At 40.4% G+C, this 21729-nt stretch overlaps 2 protein-coding genes across 6 annotated transcripts in view; one reads left to right on the forward strand and one right to left on the reverse strand.

The window, feature by feature from the left end:
• Positions 1-46: 46 nt before the first annotated feature.
• Positions 47-6603, reverse strand: COX11 (cytochrome c oxidase copper chaperone COX11). The gene is made up of 4 exons (XM_019981253.2): positions 6206-6603; positions 3001-3156; positions 879-1004; positions 47-490 (listed from the first exon to the last, which is right to left on the reverse strand). Exons 1-4 carry the CDS (start codon positions 6554-6556, stop codon positions 275-277), a joined length of 849 nt encoding a protein of 282 aa, XP_019836812.2. The 5' UTR covers positions 6557-6603; the 3' UTR covers positions 47-274.
• A 16-nt stretch (positions 6604-6619) lies between these two features.
• STXBP4 (syntaxin binding protein 4) overlaps positions 6620-21729 on the forward strand; it is a 253383-nt gene continuing 238273 nt past the window's right edge. For all 5 annotated transcript variants that reach the window (XM_070772475.1, XM_019981250.2, XM_070772477.1 and 2 more), the window contains exon 1: positions 6620-6711. The gene's annotated coding sequence lies outside the window, so the exon portion shown is untranslated. The remainder of the gene's footprint in view (positions 6712-21729) is intronic.

Raw genomic sequence — 21729 nt, forward strand, 5'->3', positions numbered from 1 at the left:
TTGAGCTTTTAGAATAGTGACTATTCGTAATGAAAATAACCAACTATTTGAGAAATAATAATAAATTTTATTGCTACAAGTACGAAGTGCTGATAACCTAAAGGGGAGCTGAATCAAGTTTCTGCTAACATACATGGTTTGAACTGTCGTACATTTTAAGTAGGATAAATGAGTTGGGAAGAAAAGAACCATCCGTACATAACATTTAAAACAGAAGGCTTCATATTAGTTTAAATACTTCTCTAAGAAGACAAGGTACATGACTTTTTAAAAATCACAAATTTGAAGCAGGACTTAGTTGCTGATTTGAATTATAGCCTGGGACTGGCAACGTATGCCCCTCCTTTGCTTCAAAAAAAGTGTAAGAAAGAGTGATGAGATCAACATTCACCATTCTTGGATCTTCAGCAAATTCAGGATCTATGTAGAAAAATACTGGCATATCTACTTCCTCTTGTGGATTAAGCCTTTGTTCTTCAAAGCAGAAGCACTAAAAGTTATAGAAAAGTATTCATTAATTAGTATTTCTATTCTGCTACCTAGAATAGAAACTGTGCTTCATTTATTGGCTTTAATAAGCATACTGTTAATTATAATCTTTAAATTCTATGATAGGATAACAGCATCTTTCATCTCTGATTGAGTTTTGCTTTTAAAGATAGAGAATCAGCAAATTCTTCTAATCTTAAAAAAACTGATATCCATATAGTTTGGCTCTCAACCTCTGCATAATTATTATAAGCAATGAAAAAAATAGTTTGAATTTTAAAATAAATGAACTTTCAAAAATTTGTATCTTCTAAAAAAACACTGCAGTAAATTTAGTACCAATCTCATGTACTTTTATCACATTCTGTAACATTTGCATTTAGTTATACCTGTATTTTATTGAAGTACTGTCCAGCTTCAAATGGTACAACATTGTATGTAGAAATTCCGATTACTGGTTTGTCAGTAGGATTCTTAGCTTTATAAAACGCCAGTGCTGTCTCTCCTGGCACTACCTGTTTTAAGGAAAATACACATTATCAACACTTTAAATCTTACAAATCTGCACTCCATACTAAATTAGTATTTTCATTTCAGACCATAATGCCTAATCTAATTTTAAGAGTCAGCAAAATAAATTGAAGATCAAGAACATTTGATCTTCAAATGTTACTTGCATGTCAGTGGAGAACCATTGCTCTACACATACATTACGGATTGTTCTCTTATATGTCTGAAGTCTTGAAGTGATAAGCTGCAGATGAGTTATTTAAAATGTGTCCAAGAACAGCCAAGTCTTCTTAATTCTTAACACTTACCCTGAATATTATATAAACTGACTAAAGATTCTGTTTAGAAAAAGGCTTCCGTTCTCTTGGTGACTCAGACGATAAAGAATCTGCCTACAGTGCAGGAGACCTGGATTCAATCCCTGGGTTGGAAAGATCCCCTAGAGAAAGAAATGGCTACCCACTCTAGTATTCTTGCTTGGAGAATTCCATGGACAGAGCACGGTAGCGGGCTACATACAGTCCACGGGGTTGCAAAGAGTTGGACATGACTGAGCAACTTTCACTTCACTTTTTAGAGAACGTTACCAACCTTAAACTTAGTTTATAACCAGAGTAAATTATATGTATGACCAAAATAAAACAACTAAATAGAAATTTTATTTAGCCAAAAAGCACTAATACTTTTGAGAGAAAATAATGGATAAAATAAATCGCAAGCTTTAAAGTATTTGGACACTGACTAGTGTCCAAAGGATGCTGTCACATGTACCAGATTAGCCACTAATACCTTGTATACTACTGTGTGACTGGAATTAATACTCAGAACCACAATCTTTAACACCCTCAATCACTGAAGAGATTCAGTCAGGATTACTAACCCGGGAAAGCACTAACATTCATAGAGTTTTCCAATAAGAGTTACAATTAAACTTTTCTGGTTATTCCTCAGTTCATGAGGTAATTTCAGTTAAATCTTCTAGGCAAGATGTTAGGCAACTTTTAAGGTGCATAGTCTTTCTGAGCTAGAATATAACTTTTTAGTATGATTACTTCAAAAATCCTTAAATTTATTTTAAGAGATAGGGATGCTGCTGCTGCTGCTGCTGCTATGTCACTTCAGTAGTGTCCGACTCTGCGACCCCATAGACAGCAGCCCACCAGGGGATTCTCGTCCCTGGGATTCTCCAGGCAAGAACACTGGAGTGGGTTGCCATTTCCTTCTCCAATGCATGAAAGTGAAAAGTGAAAGTGAAGTTGCTCAATTGTTTCTGACCCTAGTGACCCCATGGTCTGCAGCCTACCAGGCTCCTCCATCCATGGGATTTTCCAGGCAAGAGTACTGGAGTGGGGTGCCATTGCCTTCTCCGAGAGAGAGGGATATTTTGATGTAAACCAGTAAACTACTTTCCAGCGTAACCAATGTTTTCCAACAGTTTCTTATATCATCTCTACCTGGGGTAAATAAGTTTAAGTGTTAGTCACTCAGTTGTGTCTGACTCTTTGAAACCCCAGTGACTGTAGCCCGCCAGGCTCCTCTGTTCATGGGATTCTCCAGGCAAGAAAGAATACTGGAGTGGGTAGCCATTCCCTTACAGGGGATCTTCTCAACCCAGGGATCAAGCCCAGGTCTCCCGTATTGCAGACATATTTTTTACTGTCTGACACACCAGGACAGCTGTTCCTACTCTCAAGATTGGTGACCAGAGAACTTTTTAGTGAACTCTTAATATGATTCTAATAAAAATAGGACATTTTCCATTGGTCCAAAGTAACTTTTATTATGACGCCATGTAACTTAAAAGAATACCTTGTTACATTAGGTGTAGTGCACTGTCAAAAAGTAGTCTGTGGAAATAAAAGAATTACAGTAATGGAATGTGTCAGTATTCTGAAATTAAGTTCAGATGAATGTTTCCTAAATTGTGAAACAGTAAGTGATGAAAGAATCAATCTTTAAATTGGAAAAAGCAATCTTTTAAACATTGCTTTAAGTACTTACATATATTTCTGTTTGCTGAGGTCTAAAGTTCCACTGGAGACTTGCATGCACATCTGCATTAAAGGTGATTTTAATGATGCGATCCTTAACAGGTACCATGTTTTCAATCTGGTCTGACGCATGACCTGCTACTGCTGATCCTCCAAGTCCAGTAGTCTAGGAAAAGATAACAAGGCATAATATGCTAAACAAAAGTACAGTAGTTTTAGGTGCTGATGACCTATTTACTGGATGAAACAAAATTTTAAAAACAATAATCCAGTAGCAGCAAGGTTTATATACTATCACTGACCATTTCCTATGAATGTGCTAATGATTTGACCACTTTTTGGGTGTCAAGGGTCTATGTATGTTAAAGTCATATTTTTCTGTAATTACCTGGTTGTAAAAATGATCAAAAATGAATCATCTGAAAGAGAATGGACTCTCCACTGATAACAGAGCTCTGAATTTTTAGCTGAACTTTTCATTAAACATCTTTCTCCTTATTGCTAGTATTTCATAATAACTATTATGAATAGAAATAAAATATACCCACAATGCTGTCATTTCAATAAAACTAATTCCATTTTCCACATTCTTATCTGGTCCTTTTCTGTATCATAACTTTTAGTGGACAGATTAGTTTGTAAACTCACTTCTACAGTCTGCTCTCCTCAAGCATCGTTAAGTATTTTGCCATGTTGGTAAAATGTTTCTGTAAATGTTTTCTGTATTTTTTAGTACTGTACAGCTTTTACATAGGTATCATCAGTTAATCAGAGAACCTCTTTGGTCACTCAGTGGACTAATCATAAGGCATCAGGATAATCTGTATCTGACACTTCTTGTCTATCTTCATTGCCATTACTTATTTCCTTATCAGAGATGCTTAAAAAAAAATCCTTACTTCCAGGGTCATCATTCTTCTGATGCTTGAGGTTGCCAGAACTGTGGTCTCCGGATAATTAATCTGTTACTATACTGGGAAAAAAATACCAAATTTGAGGCTATGGAAGACTCCCAGCAAAATACAGTACTACTACCTTAGCTTGTTAAACAAGTCAATCAGCTTCACTAAACTGCCACACATTATGAAACTACATTATAACCCTACGAGACACATCAGAGGGCAAGCCTTTATTTACCCTTGTTTAATCAGAGGGCAAGCCTATTCTTCTGTTCAAGAAGGCTACGTTTTAAGATGTAACTTGTTTCTGAACATTCTGAGTCACTTGAATGTTTTCTTTCTGACGGTCTCTGAATACAGTCTTCAAATTAGTGTGATGATTTGCAAAATTAAACAATAGAAAAAGGCCCTGAAAAGAAAATGTCCTGTGCTCCAGTCTAGTTCTGTCACTAAGTAGCTCCAAAAACTCAATTTTACTTTCTTTGGGCTACACTTTCTATACTCATAAAATGAGCTTGGTGTATGAAGTCGTTTACATAATCCCTTATTGTGGGCTCTAAAGTTCTGTGATTCCAAAAATTAAAAGACGTTCTTTTGGAAATGTCACTACTGAACATCCAACTGTGATTTAAGTTTAGGATTGCAAACCACAATAGATTTTTACTTTCCTGCCCCGCACTTTCATCCATGTGAATGAAATCTGTCGTTCATTTCAGTTTGGGGCAGGGTTTCATTGGCACTAATGACACTTTGGATAGGATAATTCTTTGTTTTTCTGGCGGGGGTGAGGGATGGGTCTGTTCTCTGCTCTGCCCACTAGGCAGCACGCTCCCCCTTCACCTCCCAGGTTGTGGCAACTAAAATGTCTTCAGATATTGTTAAATATTCCCTGGAAAATAAAATCACCCACCCACCCCCCCCTGCCCATGCCCCGTGGTTGGGGAGATCTACACTAGATGTTTTGGATTCAGTTCTGTTTATGATTTCATCAGTGGTAGTTTGGGGATTTATGCTTGGTCCAGGCTAGCTTGTGATGAACATTAACTCACATTGTACACTCATCCTCCAGCAATCAAGCCACTCCCCCTTCCCATATAAGTGCTGATATTCAGTTCAGTTCAGTCGCTCAGTCGTGTCTGACTCTTTGCGACCCCATGAATCGCAGCACGCCAGGCCTCCCTGTCCATCACGAACTCCTGGAGTTCACTGAGACTCCCGTCCATCAAGTCAGTGATGCCATCCAGCCATCTCATCCTCTGTCGTCCCCTTCTCCTCCTGCCCCCAACCTCTCCCAGCATCAGAGTCTTTTCCAATGAGTTTAAGAGACTAAAAAGTTCTTTAGATTCCAGTTTCATTATTATTGGCGATTCCGATGTACAACAAAGTTTGGGAATCAGCTATTACTCACTTAGTGAATGAACCCAAAGTGTAGCTCTCATTCATGGCACGGTTTTAAAACAGAAATTCCTGGACCCTACCCAGGTCTCCTAATCAGAATCTCTGGGGTAGGGAAGCCCTGATATGTTTAAGAAGCTCCATGGGTGACCTAATGCCCAAAGCAGCAAACTACTGCTTAAGAACTTAGCAAAACATGGATATGTAACAGGTGAAGTAGCCCTGTACCTGCGGTTCTCAAACATTAAGTCTGCATCACAATCTGCTATGGAACTTATTAAAATACACATTGCTGGGCCCCAGAGTTCCTGATTACCCAGTTCTGGAGTTGGATCCAACAATCTGTACTCAAGTTCCCCTCTCAGGTAATGATGCTGTTGCACTGGAGTTTCTGATCTAAAAGGGAGCTCGGAGGAAGGACATTACAGTTACATATTAACAAACGGGAAAAGCCTCGAAGTCCTAAGTCATCTATACAAAGTCCTAAATCACAGTAGTTTGTACAGATAAAAAGCTACTCCCAGTTGAAGCATAAGTAGGAAGCAACTCCCGTTTCCAGGGTTAACCTTTGCACAGAACCTGTATGTGTTTCACAGAGGGAAAGTGTTAACATAAATTACATTTTAAAAGCAGGCAGGCGTGTGAGCAGCAGGAGATGGCTGGATACATGAGTGTAGGCTGCAGACCTTTCGGGTGTCAGCTCTGAGAGCAGGGAATTTCACTCGGCAGTGGGGTCCGGGCAAGAACACAAGAGCTCGAGTTGGACCGGCAGCTCTTTCACTAGCTTTCCTGATGAACTTCAAGGCCCGTTTTCCTCTGGGACAGTCCTCCACCGGGGCCCGCGGAGCCTCGAGGTCTAGGGAGCCGCCCCGGCCCTCCGCCCCTCCAGAAGGGCCGCCCGGCGGGCCGCGCCAGCCCTACCTGGCAGTAGAGCCGGTAAAGGGGCACGGCGGCGTAGGACGCGCCCAGCATGCCCACCGCCGCCGCGGCCATGTAGGTGAGGACCGTCTTGTTCCGCCGCCGCCAGTCCTCCTCCTGCGAGCGCGTGTAGGGGTTCGTGCTCTTCGGCCGCCGAGCCGGCTGCTCCGCCGGGCTCGGGCGCCTCCATGTCCCAAGCCGCCTCAGTCCCTGCTCAGTACCCGCCGGCCCGCTCCTCCCCGGCCGGAGACACGGCTCTGCCCTCTCAGCAGCCCGGGTTGGGCGCCCAAGGTGGCTCCAAGACCACCCGCAGAAAACGACGCGTCTCCAAGCCGGACGCCAGAGCCCTCCCATGACGCCCGGAAAGCGCGTCCGCCTGTCAGGGGCAAGGGGGCGGATCTCGCGAGGCCTCCTCGGTCTCGCGAGCTCTGGGTTGAGCCCGCCGCTGCCTAGGCTACGGCTCTCAGGTAGCCGCTTTTGCGGTCGGGCTACGGAGGCCCGGTGGCCGGGTAAGTTCGCGATTTTGTTAATAACTGTTCCTCCCACTTCGCTTTCCTCCAGTATTTGTTTAACTCACTTTCAGGAAAACGCCTCGCGCTCCTCCGCGTGCACTCCATCATCACATGGCTTGTGTCCCTGAAATTTCCAGCCCCCAGCAGGCTTTGTCTCGCCCTGGCGGCTGCCCGCGGCCGTGTCCCGCGCGGGCCCTTGGTGGCAGGTCCGCTATCGGTGTCCTGGGTTTGGGCTCAAGAATTACCTCTCCCAGGAAGCCTTCCTGTGTCAACCACAGCCCGCTTGGACCCTCGCACACCTTTATTTTCTCAGCTCCTGCGAATCGGCTTCTGTTGGTCTCGTGTCCCTTAACCACTTGCCCAGTGAAAATTAACCAGTTCTGGGACGGGAGAGACGTCGTCAGACTGGTTTTTGAGAGGATGGTGACCGGGATGTGAGGATCATTTAAGGAGGGGTTGAAGGGAATGGACTGCTTATCTTGAAAAATAAACGCACGGGGGATATAATAGGTTTTTTCAGTTGTCCTGCAGACCAAGCTGGGGCGGACTGCATAGCCGATTTTGCCGTAATGAAAGGAAGCATCCTGCAAGCAACTATTAGAGATCAGATTCCGAGGTTACACAGGTCTAGATTCATACCCGGGTCCTCACTATGGCCTTGTGTCGTTAGGCCAGTTATTTGACCTCTTTAAAACTTAGCGGCCTTACTTGTAAAATAAAAATCGTAACAGTATATATGAAGATACTTTATTGCTAATGTCCAGAGTAGTTATAATTATACCCATTTTGTGGATGAAAAAACTGAAATCCTGAGAAGTTAAATGACTTCAAATCATTCAACATTTTATTTATTGTACTACTGTGGGCCAGACATCGTTCTACCTACTGGGGCTACAGCACAGAGAAAGTCAAAGAAGATCAGTTATAGAATGTGTCCTTTTACTGAAGGGACTCAGGAGAAAGGCAAGTAACAGATACACAAGAGTTTCAGATAACAATCAGTACAGTGTGATTGAAAGTCAAGAGGAGGGGCACTAAAGAAAGGTCTATTTGAGCTTAGTCCAGGGTGATGATAAGGAGCAACCTACCAATGACAATTCTAAGTCATGCAAAGGCAGGTAGGCAAGAAAGAGCTACTTACCACTGAAAAACAAAAAGGAGGCCAGTGTGTTCCTAGCATTGTGAGCAGGAAGAAGAGTGATAGATGGGTCAGAGCAGGTATACAGGGCCAGGTAATAGAACCTCTTAAGCCACGTCCAAGGTTTATTTATTTATTTATTTTTTTAACTGGAGTATCAAGGGTTTGTATTTTATTCTAAAAATAATATGAAGCTTACAAGTGAAATCGGATTCCCATTTTTAAAAAGATGCTGGTTTTGGAATGGAGAGTGGACTAAGGGGAAGAGAGCAAAAAAAAAATAGAACAGTTAGGAGGCAATTGCAGTAGTCCAGGTGAGTGATGATGGTCACCTTGAAAGAATAATTGATTAACTTGTGGTCACAGGGCCAGAAAATTACAAACCAAAAAATAAAAAAAAAGTATCTTCTGACTCTTCTACTTTGGCACAAAAATTTCAAGATTCTTTGATTCTGAAAATTTATTCTTGTGTTATGAGAATGTTTGCCAGTTTTTTTTTTTTTTTTTTATCTGTAACGACCTTAGTTCTTACACTAGATTGTCATCTCTATTACGTTAAAACGTGTCATATTTTAAATTCCTTACAGCATAGACTCAAACCCCATGCAAATGTTAATGTCACTGAAACCAACAAAGCATTCCCTTTGACTATTCTTTTTTCCAGGCAACCCTTCAATATATCAACAGGTAGCAGCATAAATTTGTCAATAATAATGTCTTTGTTTTGGATTTTTGCTTATAATTAATTGCAAATGAAATTACTCTTTTCCAAGGTACAGTAATCTTGATAGCAGTAGAACAGTGTTGACTGCAGTTCTTAATGAGCCTGAATATGCTTGTGATGTTGCATAAATCATTCTGATAAATAATGCTAAGTAATGGCTTCTACCATGAATGAAATGCGGACACCCAGGGCAAGGCTAGTGCAGCCCTTTCCTGGAGGTAGAGATGTTTATTTCAAACTTAAAACATCAGGGACTGGACTGATATCTCAGACTTGGCACATTTAATTTGTAATATCATTTTTTAGCAACAAATAATTGGATCTTATGAACCCTTTCTAGTTACCTATCAGATTAGATCAGATCAGTCGCTCAGTCGTGTCCAACTCTTTGCGACCTCATGAATCACAGCACGCCAGGCCTCCCTGTCCATCACCAACTCCTGGAGTTCACTGAGACTCCCGTCTGTCGAGTCAGTGATGCCATCCAGCCATCTCATCCTCTGTCGTACCCTTCTCCTCCTGCCCCCAATCCCTCCCAGCATCAGAGTCTTTTCCAATGAGTCAACTCTTCGCATGAGGTGGCCAAAGTACTGGAGTTTCAGCTTTAGCATCATTCCTTTCAAAGAAATCCCAAGGCTGATCTCCTTCAGAATGGATCTCCTTGCAGTCCAAGGGACTCTCAAGAGTCTTCTCCAACACCACAGTTCAAAAGCCATCAATTCTTCGGCGCTCAGCCTTCTTCACAGTCCAACTCTCACATCCATACATGACCACAGGAAGAACAATAGCCTTGACTAGATGAACCTTTGTTGGCAAAATAATGTGTCTGCTTTTGATGCTATCTAGGTTGGTCATAACTTTCCTTCCAAGGAGTAAGCGTCTTTTAATTTCATGGGTGCAGTCACCATCTGTAGTGATTTTGGAGCCCAGAAAAATAAAGTCTGACACTGTTTCCACTGTTTCCCCATCTATTTCCCAGAAAGTGATGGGACCGGATGCCATGATCTTCGTTTTCTGAATGTTGAGCTTTAAGCCAACTTTTTCACTCTCCACTTTCACTTTCATCAAGAGACTTTTTGGTTCCTCTTCACTTTCTGCCATAAGGGTGGTGTCATCTGCATATCTGAGGTTATTGATATTTCTCCTGGCAATCTCGATTCCAGTTTGTGTTTCTTCCAGTCCAGCATTTCTCATCATGTACTCTGCATATAAGTTAAATAAGCAGGGTGACAATATACAGCCTTGATGTACTCCTTTTCCTATCTGGAACCAGTCTGTTGTTCCATGTCCAGTTCTAACTGTTGCTTCCTGACCTGCATATAGGTTTCTCAAGAGGCAGATCAGGTGGTCTGGTATTCCCATCTCTTTCAGAATTTTCCACAGTTTATTGTGATCCACACAGTCAAAGGCTTTGGCATAGTCAATAAAGCAGAAATAGATGTTTTTCTGGAACTCTCTTGCTTTTTCCATGATCCAGCGGATGTTGGCAATTTGTTCTCTGGTTCCTCTGCCTTTTCTAAAACCAGCTTGAACATCAGGAAGTTCACGGTTCATGTATTGCTGAAGCCTGGCTTGGAGAATTTTGAGCATTACTTTACTAGCGTGTGAGATGAGTGCAGTTGTGCGGTAGTTTGAGCCTTCTTTGGCATTGCCTTTCTTTGGGATTGGAATGAAAACTGACGTTTTCCAGTCCTGTGGCCACTGCTGAGTTTTCCAAATTTGCTGGCATATTGAGTGCAGCACTTTCACAGCATCATCTTTCAGGATTTGGAATAGCTCAACTGGAATTCCATCACCTCCACTAGCTTTGTTCGTAGTGATGCTTTCTAAGGCCCACTTGACTTCACATTCCAGGATGTCTGGCTCTAGGTCAGTGATCACACCATCGTGATTATCTGGGTCGTGAAGATCTTTTTTGTACAGTTCTTCTGTGTATTCTTGCCATCTCTTCTTAATATCTTCTGCTTCTGTTAGGTCCATACCATTTCTGTCCTTTATCGAGCCCATCTTTGCATGAAATGTTCCTTTGGTATCTCTGATTTTCTTGAAGAGATCCCTAGTCTTTCCCATTCTGTTGTTTTCCTCTATTTCTTTGCATTGATCGCTGAAGAAGGCTTTCTTATCTCTTCTTGCTTGATCATGTCCAATTTTACATAGTAGGTAAAATAGTAGGTTATTTTTCATACAAACCATTTAGGAGGGGTGACAGTTGAGTGAAATAGGTGAAGGTAGGAAAAGAAGGAAAAATGGGGAAAAAAATGGTTTGATAGTCATGATGTTTTCTTATCCGATTATTGGTTTTTTAGGCTTTCTGAAGATTCAAAGATTATAAAGATGTATTGTTTTTAAAATTTGGTTTGTAATTACATTTTTTAGTATCTTTACTATGTGTTTAGTATGTTTACTGTGTTCATTATGTTTTCCATTTAGTGCAGGATAGTGGCATAACGTTCTCTCAGTAAGTCTGAATATGCTAGTTTCTTACTTCCTGGCAGCTTCTTTTAACTAACATATTTGAAAGGCTACTCCATTTAAAAGGTCTTGAATAAGTTTATATGATTGACAGTTAAGGTGAAATGAAAACAGAAGTCATTTATCAGTAAAAGCCATTTTTTTTCAAGTAATGGTTTTCAAGATCAGTGCCAGCCTCATGGGTTTGTGCACTGTGCAGTCAGTCACACAGGGCCTTGCTCTTAAACAGGCCCCTTACTTAGTTGGACCATGTACTTAGTTTAATGCTCTGCTGTCACTATCTTGAAATTGTTAATAATTTTTTTTTTTTTTAACAAGGAGCTTTATATTTTCATTTTGTAGTAACCCCTTCCCCCAGATTGATTATATCTCAGATGGCCTGACTGACATTTTGACATAATTCAGGCTAGGGTTCAGTCAGCCTACCTAGAGTGAGCAGAAGTTAAAGATAAGAGATAAGGCAAAAAGCAAATGCAGGTCTTCTGAGAATAGTCAGATTGTATGAAATAAGATCAAGCAAAAATTCATATTCCTTACAATGACCCCTAAGATTCTAAGACCCTACCTGCTTCTCTGACTTCATTTTTCTCTCCCCATCCGCCATGATACTGCCACACTCTTTTTGTTCTGTAAACTCTCCAAACTTTTTGCTGCCTTGATACCTGTTCTCCACCTGGAATTCTGGGTCCCTGTTTTTCTCCTGGCTCATCTATTATGTGGATCTTAGCTGGAATTTAAATTAAATCTCCTGTCTAGTCACATATGATCTGTTACCTTTCGGTATCTGAAACTAGCTCATGTTGTTTCCATTTTTATTATCTCCCAATGAAACATGTATATGCCATAAAAGCAGAGGCCTTGGCTTATTAGGCATACTGTCATAAGCATTTAGGACAAGGGGTACATAGGATTGCATTGCTTACCAAGCAGAGGGCAGTCAGTCTCAGGAAACTTGTGTGAGCAGTAAGCTGTTGGTCTAATTATCTCCTTTCAAGAAGCCTAGAACTGCTTCTTTGAAGCAATTATCTGTTGTTTCCCACTGGTTTGGGCTGTGGCTTGCATGTTGCTATCCTTGCAACTTCAAGACAAATGAGTTGCATTGCTGATGGGCTTCAGTTCAGTTCAGTTGCAAAGTTGTGTCCTACTCCTTGCGATCCCATGGACTGCAGCATGCCAGGCCTCCCTGTCCATCACCAACTCTCGGAGTTTACTCACACTCATGTCCATTGAATCAGTGAGACCATCCAACCATCTCATCCTCTGTCGTCCCCTTCTCCTGCCTTCAATCTTTGCCAGCATCAGAGTCTTCAGCTCTTCACATCAGGTGGCCAAAATATTGGAGTTTCAGCTTCAGCATCAGTCCTTCCAATGAATATTCAGGACTGATTTCCTTTAGGATGCACTGGTTGGATCTCCTTGCAGATCAGGGGACTCTCAAGAGTCTTCTCCAACACGACAGTTCAAAAGCATCAATTCTTCAGTGTTCAGCTTTCTTTATAGTCCAGCTCTCACATCCATACATGACTACTGGGAAAACCATAGCTTTAACTAGGTGGACCTTTGTTAGCAAAGTAATGTCTCTGCTTTTAAGTAAGCAGAGGTTACTAGGTTGGTCATAACTTTTCTACCAAGAAGCAAGTGTCTTTTAATTTCATGCAGTGATTTTGGAGCCCCCCAAAATAAAGTCTGTCACTGTTTACGTGTTTCCCCATCTATTTGCCATGAAGTGATGGGACTGGATGCCATGATCTTAGTTTTCTGAATGTTGAGCTTTAAGCCAACTTTTTCACTCCCCTCTTTCACTTTCATCAAGAGGCTCTTTAGTTCTTCACTTTCTGCCATACGAGTGGTGTCATCTGCATATCTGAGGTTATTGGTATTTCTCCCAGAAATCTTGATTCCAGCTTGTGCTTCATCCAGCCCAATGATTCTCATGGTGTACTCTGCATATAAGTTAAATAAGCAGGGTGACAATATACAGCCTTGCTGCTGCTGCTAAGTCGCTTCAGTCGTGTCTGACTCTGTGTGACCCCATAGACGGTGGCCCACCAGGCTCCGCCGTCCCTGGGATTCTCCAGGCAAGAACACTGGAGTGGGTTGCCATTTCCGTCTCCAGTGCATGAAAGTGAAAAGTGAAAGTGAAGTCACTCAGTCATGTCTGACTCTTAGCGACCCCATGGACTGCAGCCTACCAGGCTCCTCCGTCCATGGGATGTTCCAGGCAGGAGTACTGGAGTGGGGTGCCATTGCCTTCTCTGATACAGCCTTGACATACTCCTTTCCCCATTTGGAACCAGTCTGTTGTTCCATGTCCAGTTCTAACTGTTGCTTGCCGGGGTCCAGCCCCGGCTGATCCAGGGTATTCGAAGGAGAGACGGCGTAGGCGAAGATCAGGAAACAATTGCTTAATTAAACGTTAATTAAGGATATAAAGAGTAATAGAATGAGGATAGCTCAGTGAGGAAATTTAGTGGAGAAAAGCGGCTGAAATAAGGATAGCTCAGTAGGAAAATTCAGTGAAGAAAAGAGGCTGAATAAAATTCCAAAGCAGGGAATTAACATCACCTACGAATGCCACAGGCGTCCTCCTGTCCTCCCGAAGGAGAGGAGACACTAAGGCCTCCCCGGTCGGATCTTAGAAGCCCAGGAAAATTAGTAGGCTTGACAAGCTTCCCCGCCTCAGAGGAAAAATTCAGCCAGAAGGTGAAAGAAAGAATGACATGGGGAGACCAAATTTCGGTGAACAAAAAAGGGGTGTACTTTATTTTTCAAAGTAGTTTATACCTTAAGTTGTGCATAGAGGATAATGGGGGAAGGGATGGAGTCATGCAAGGACAGCAGTTCCTGGTTCTAATCGAAGCCAGGCTTTCAAACTTACATGCAAAAGTTCAGGTGATTTATATCATCTTCTGGCCAGGAGGCCTGTTAACATTTTAAGCAACTTATTTTTCTCTAAAAGTGATTATTCCAAAGTCAGGCGATTATTCTAAAGTCAGGCGCCAGCCTCCAAAAAGCATTGGATAGAGTTGCATTCCTGTAGGGCAAAGGTGAGGTGGGCTCAATCAAGAAAAGAATTAACTCAAGCGTCCAAGGTTACAAACATTGAGGCTACTACTTACATTTCTCTACACCCATTATATCAATCAATACACTGCCAAGGACACAGTAGGTAAGGGGTATGGAGACTTAGCAGCAAACATTGGCCCAATAAGTGAAAAACCCTTCACCAATACAATTTCTAATCAATCTTTTAACTACTCAAAGGAATCTGTGTTTAGACAGTTTCGAACATCTCCTGCCTCTCATGGTTGGGAGGCTCTGAACAATCACATGTGGCCGGAAAAACCTATTCAGGCAGGCTAGAGGATTTCCAAAGGAGTTTGTAGGTTTAAACACTGTCACACCCAAGAATTATTAACTGGAGCTGTAAGGTAACTCTTTTTTCAGAGAGAGGTAGTGGGGGACAGCCCCCCATAAAGTCAGAGGTGTAGGTGAAAGCACAAAGCAGAAAGTAGGCAGACTCTGGTTTTGGGGGTAGATGCTGGAGAATTTCCAGGGAGACTCCTGAGGCTTGATCCCGCCTTTGCGTATGCCAAGCCTCCTTCCTCAAGACCTTTGCCAGGGGCGGAGCTCGCTCCCCGCAGTTGCTTCTTGACCTGCATACAGATTTCTCAGGAGGCAGGTAAGGTGGTCTGGTATTCCCATCTCTTTCAGAATTTTACGTAGTTTATTGTGATCCACACAGTCAAAGGCTTTGGCATAGTCAATAAAGCAGAAGTAGATGTTTTTCTGGAACTCTTTTGCTTTTTCGATGATCCAGCAGATGTTTGCAATTTGTTCTCTGGTTCCTCTGCCTTTTCTGAATACAGCTTGAACATCTGGAAGTTCACAGTTCATGTAGTGTTGAATCCTGGCTTGGAGAATTTTGAGGATTACTTTACTAGCATGTGAGATGAGTGCAATTGTGTGGTAGTTTGAGCATTCTTTGGCATTGCCTTTCTTTGGGATTGGAATGAAAACTGACCTTTTCCAGTCCTGTGGCCACTGCTGAGTTTTCCAAATTTGCTGGCATATGGAGTGCAGCATTTTCACAGCATCATCTTTTAGGATTTGAAATAGCTCAACTGAATTCCATCACCTCCACTAGCTTTGTTTGTAGTGATGCTTCCTAAGGCCCACTTCACTTCACATTCCAGGATGTCTGGCTCTTCATGAGTGATCACATCATCGTCGTGATTATCTGGGTCATGAAGATCTTTTTGGTACAGTTCTTCTGTGTATTCTTGCCTCCTCTTCTTAATATCTTGTGCTTCTGTTAGGTCCATACTATTTCTGTCCTTTATTGTGCCCATCTTCGCATTAAAGGTTCCCTTGGCATCTCTAATCACCTTGAGGAGATCTCTAGTCTTTCCCATTCTGTTGTTTTCCTCTATTTCTTTGCACTGATCACTGAGGAAGCCTTTTCTTATCTCTTATTTCTTATCTTTGGAACTCTGCATTCAAATGGGTATATCTTTCCCTTTCTCCTTTGCTTTTTGCTTCTTTTCTTTCCTCAGCTATTTGTAAGGCCTCCTCAGACAGCCATTTTGCTCTTTTGCATTTCTTTTTCTTGGGGATGTTCTTGCTCCCTATCTCCTCAATGTCACAAACCTCCGTCCATAGTTCATCAGGCACTCTGTCAGATCTAGTCCCTTAAATCTATGTGTCACTTCCATTGTATAATCATAAGTGATTTGATTTAGATCATGCCTGAATGGTCTAGTGGTTTTCTCCACTTTCTTCAATATAAATCTGAATTTGGCAATAAGGAGTTCGTAATCTGAGCCACAGTCATGTCCTAGTCATGTTTTTGCTGAATGTATAGAGCTTCTCTATCTTTGGCCATCTCTTTAGATTCCATATATATGTGTCAGTATGTGATATTTATATTTGTTTCTGACTTACTCACTCTGTTTAATAGACACTAGGTTGCGATCTGGATTCCTTTTATTTATTTTTCTTCTCTTACTGCCCTAGCTAGGACTTCAAAAACTATGTTGAATCATAGTGGTGAGAGTGGATATCCTTGTCTTGTTCCTGATCTTTGGAGGAATGCTTTCAGTTTTTCATTGAAAACTGAGAATAATTTTTTGCTGTGGGATTTTCATATGTAGCCTTTACTCTGTTGAGGTAGGTTCTTTCTATGCCAATTTTTTGAAGTGTTTTTATCATAAATGGATGCTGAATTTTGTCCAAGGTTTTCTCTGCATCTGTTGAGATGATCATATGGTTTTTATCTTTAAATTTGTTAATATGGTGTATTACTTTGATTGATTTGCATATATTGAGGAATCCTTGCATCCCTGGAATAAACCCGACTTGATCACGGTGGATGAGCTTTTTAATGTATTATTGAATTCTGTTTGCTAGAATTTTGTTGAGGATTCTGGCATTTATGTTCATTAGTGATATTGGCCTGTGATTTCCTTATTTGGTGTTGTCTTGGCTTGGTTTTGGTATCAGGGTGATTGTGGTTTCTTAGAATGAGTTTACAAGTATTCCTTCCTCTGCAATTTTTTGGAAGAGTTTCAGACAAATAGGCATTCACTCTTCCCTAAATGTTTGATGGAATTCCCCTTATGAACCTATCTGGTCCTGGGCTTTTGTATTTGGGGAGAGTTTTGATCTCTGTTTCGATTTCAGTGTTTGTAATTGGATTGTCCAAAGTTTCGTTTTCTTCCTGGTTCAGTCTTTGGAGGTTGACCTTTTCTAAGAATCTGTTCATTTCCTCTAGGTTGTCCATTTTACTAGCATATAGTTGCTTATAATGTTCTCTTATGATCTTTTGTATTTCTGTGTTTTCTGTTGTAACCTCTCCTTTTTCATTTTTAATTTTGTTGATTTGATTTTTCTCCCTTTGTTCCTCGATGAGTCTGGCTAGTGGTTTGTCAGTTTTGTCTGTCTTCTCAAAGAACCAGCTTTTACTTTTATTAATCTTTGCTATTGTTTCTTTCATTTCTTTTTCATATATTTCTGCTCTGATCATTATGATTTCTTTCCTTCTGCTGACTTTGGGGTGTTTTTATTCTTCTTTCTCCAGCTGCTTTGGATTTAGAGTTAGGTTGTCTATTCGATGCTTTTCTTGTTTCTTGAGGTATGACTGTATTGCTATAAACTTCCTTCTTAGAACTGCTTTTGCTGAATCCCATAGGTTTGGGGTCAACGTGTTTTCACTGTCATTTTTTTCTAAGAATCTTTTGATTTCTTTCCTTACTTCTTCAGTATCTTCTTCGTTATTTAGTAATGTATTGTTTAATCTCCTTGAGTTTGTGTTTTTTGCAGTTTTTTTTCCCCTGTAGTTGATATCTAGTCTCATAGCATTGTGATCAGAGAAGATACTTGATACAAATTCAGTTTTTGTAAATTTACTGAGGTTTGATTTGTGGCCCAAGATGTGGTCTATCCTGGAGAATGTTCCATGTGCACTTGAGAAGAAAGTGTACTCTTCTGCATTTGGATGGCAAGTCCTGAAGATATCAGTTAGGTTCGTTTGGTCTGATATTTCATTTAAGGTGTGTATTTCCTTACTGATTTCTGTTTTGATGATCTGTCCACTGGTGTAAGTAGGGTGTTAAAGTCCCCTACTGTTACTGTGTTGCTGTCGATTTCCCCTCTTATGCCTGTTACTGCTTGCCTTAGGTGTTGCGGTACTCCTACGGGTGCATAAATATTTACAACTGTTATGTCTTCTTCGTGGATTGATCCCTTGATCATTATGTAGTGTCCTTCCTTGTCTCTTATAGTATTCTTTAAAGTCTCTTTTGTCTGAAATAAAGATTGCCACTCAGCTTTCTCTTGGTTTCCATTCACATGGAATATCTTTTTCCATCCTTTTACTTTCAGTCTGTATGTGTCTTTGGGTCTGAAGTGGGTCTCCTGTAAGCAGCATATATTTGAGTCTTATTTTTTTATCCATTCAGTCAATCTGTATCTTTTGGTTGGTGCATTTAATCCATTTACATTTGAGGTAATTATTGATACATATGTTCCTATTGGCATTTTCTTGATTGTTTTGGGTTTGTTTTAATAGGTCTTTCCTTTCTCTTGTGTTTACTGGCTGTGCAAGTCCCTTTAGTATTTGTTGCAAGACTGATTTGGTGGTGATGAATTCTCTTAACTTTTGCTTGTCTGTAAAGCTTTTGAATTCTCCATAAATTTTAAATGAGATCTTTACCATCTGCCAGCAATCTTGATTCCAGCTTATGATTCATCCAGACCAGTATTTCACATGATGTGCCCTGCATATAAGTTAAACAACCCTAGGATTATATAAATAGCTAATGTTGTCTCAAAGAATTTCTGCTGTCAGTTGTACAAATAATTGTCACAATTTCTAAATGCTGTTATTTCTTTGTGTGTGTGTGTGTGTGTGTGTGTGTGTGTGATGACACATAATACTGAATCTGTAGGTCTAACTTTACAACAAGGAATGTTTACATTTTTAATATTAGTTGAGTGAATTATGTGTGCTCATTTGTGTACAACTCTCTGTGGCCTCCTCAACTGTAGCTCACTGGGCTCCTCTTCCGTGGAAATTTCCAGGCAAAGAATACTGCAGTGGGTTAATTTGTAGGGCCAAAAAATAACCTTTAAAGGTATAAATGATCTTGTTATTCAAGGGGGCAGAGTAGGTAGGTGGCTGCTCAAAGTCACATGCTCCTAGGCAGCAGAAATAGAACTTAAACTTGTATGTCTTAACTTTTAGTCCAGACTTTCTCCAATGCACTGCATTTCTAAACAGAATCAGTGGCAAGAAGAATTCCACATTTGTTTTTAAAGAGACTGGTAATTTCAGGCTGTTGGTATTATGAGTCTCTTTGACTAGTCATTTCTTTTGAAATTATAGCAGAAAAAGATATGTTTTGTTTATTTGTGTGTGTGTACCGAGTCATGTCCAAATCTTTGTGACCCAATGGACTGTAGCCCATGAGGCTCCTCTGCCCATGGCAAAGATTACCAGAGTGGGTTGCCATTTCCTCCAGGGGATCTTCCTGACCCAGGGATTGAACCTGAATCTCTTGTATCTCCTGCATTGGCAGGCGGACTCTTTACCACTAGTGCCACTGGGAAAGCCCTTATTTATTTGTATTTATTTTTACTACTTGCCAAGTTGCTTACAACACAGTAATCATAAGACATTATTTAAAGGATATAGCCAATTTTATTTAGCAAACACCAGATCTATGTTATTTTCTCTTTCAGCTTTAAAATTTGCTGGTATTTTAACAAATGTAAATAAAAGAATGACTTAAAAGGCGGATTCATGTTGATGTATGGCAAAACCAATACAATATTGTAAAGTAATTAGCCTCTAATTAAAATAAATTTAAATTTAAAAAATAAAAATAAATAAAAAAGAAAAATAACTTTAAAGAGGGATGACTAGAAGGAACCTATCTTGAATACCAAACCTAATAATTAATTTTTAAAATATTTTTTCTTTATTATCAAAATAATACAGCAAAATATATATCCTCATCATTTAATATTCAGAAAATAATAATTTAAAGACAAAACTTAAAAATAGCTGATTTTAAAAATAAACTTATCAGTCATTATTATTTACATTTTAGTTATATTTTTCCATAACTGTGATTTTAAATGATGAAATTATTCTGTCCATTTTGTTTTTACACAGCTATTTTTTTTCACATAATAGTGTATTGGGAACTTCTTTCCAAGTCAACAAACCGGAAGGAATGGATCTGCATGATCATTTTTTATGATTATCTAGTATTCTTGTATGTGGGTATATTCTAAATTATTTAACCAATTATAAGTTTTTACATTTTTAGGTGGTTTCTGATGTTTTGTCATTATTAACTAGTCTATGATGATATTCATGAGCTATTATATTTTTGCATGCTTCCTGGATCACGACTTGCCACCTGTAGAGTTTTAAAGAGACTTTGAGTCTTGCTTTCATAGACAAACTCTGGATTTCCTACCATTACTAATATCCTGTTTCCCCAAATGCCCTCATTAAGATGTTTCTTCTTTCTCATCTTTCCTAATCCGTTTTTTTTCTTATTGTTCATAATTGTTCTTTAAATGTGCTAAATTTGGAGGTATATTTTACAGGTACTAAAAGCCACTTCAGTACTTTAAAATGTGCTAAATGCTTTTGAGGTATATTTTACAAGTACTAAAAGCCACACTTACCTAACTTTCTTAGATGTTTCTGACCTCAGCCAAATCTTTTTCAGTTCAGTTCAGTTGCTCAGTCGTGTACGACTCTTTGCAACCCAGTGAATCACAGCATGCCAGGCCTCCCTGTCCATCACCAACTCCTGGAGTTCACCCAAACTCATGTGCATTGAGTCAGTGATACCATCAAGCCATCTCATCCTCTGTCATCCCCTTCTCCTCCTGCCCCCAATCCCTCCCAGCATCAGAGTCTTTTCCAATGAGTCTACTCTTTGCATGAGGTGGCCAAAGTACTGGAGTTTCAGCTTCAGCATCATTCCCTCCAAAGAAATCCCAAGGCTGATCTCCTTCAGAATGGACTGGTTGGATCTCCTTGCAGTCCAAGGGACTCTCAAGAGTCTTCTCCAACAGTACAGTTCAAAAGCATCAATTCTCTAGTGCTCAGCTTTCTTCACAGTCCAACTCTCACATCCATACATGACCACAGGAAGAACCATAGCCTTGACTAGATGGACCTTTGTTGGCAAAGTAATGTCTCTGCTTTTGAATATGCTATCTAGGTTGGTCATAACTTTCCTTCCAAGGAGTAAGCGTCTTTTAATTTCATGGCTGCAGTCGCCATCTGCAGTGATTTTGGAGCCCAAAAAATAAAGTCTGACACTGTTTCCCCTGTTTCCCCATCTATTTCCCATGAAGTGATGGGACCAGATACCATAATTTTCGTTTTTTGAATATTGAGCTTTAAGCCAACTTTTTCACTCTCCACTTTCACTTTCATCAAGAGGCTTTTGAGTTCCCCTTCACTTTCTGCCATAAGGGTGGTGTCATCTGCATATCTGAGGTTATTGATATTTCTCCTGGCAATCTTGATTCCAGCTTGTGCTTCTTCCAGCCCAGTGTTTCTCATGATGTACTCTGCATATAAGTTAAATAAGCAGGGTGATAATATACAGCCTTGACGTACTCCTTTTCCTATTTGGAACCAGTCTGTTGTTCCATGTCCAGTTCTAACTGTTGTTTCCTGACCTGCATACAAATTTCTCAAGAGGCTGGTCAGGTGGTCTGATATTCCCATCTCTTTCAGAATTTTCCACAGTTTATTGTGATCCACACAGTCAAAGGCTTTGGCATAGTCAATAAAGCAGAAATAGATGTTTTTCTGGAACTCTCTTGCTTTTTCCATGATCCAGCGGATGTTGGCAATTTGATCTCTGGTTCCTCTACCTTTTCTAAAACCAGCTTGAACATCTGGAAGTTCATGGTTCACGTATTGCTGAAGCCTGGCTTGGAGAATTTTGAGCATTACTGTACTAGTGTGTGAGATGAGTGCAATTGTGCGGTAGTTTGAGCATTCTTTGGCATTGCCTTTCTTTGGGATTGGAATGAAAACTGACCTTTTCCAGTCCTGTGGCCACTGCTGAGTTTTCCAAATTTGCTGGCATATGGAGTGCAGCACTTTCACAGCATCATCTTTCAGGATTTGAAAGAGCTCAAC

This window comes from Bos indicus, chromosome 19 (genome assembly GCF_029378745.1).
Source record: "Bos indicus isolate NIAB-ARS_2022 breed Sahiwal x Tharparkar chromosome 19, NIAB-ARS_B.indTharparkar_mat_pri_1.0, whole genome shotgun sequence".
NCBI classification, from domain to species: Eukaryota; Metazoa; Chordata; class Mammalia; order Artiodactyla; family Bovidae; genus Bos; species Bos indicus.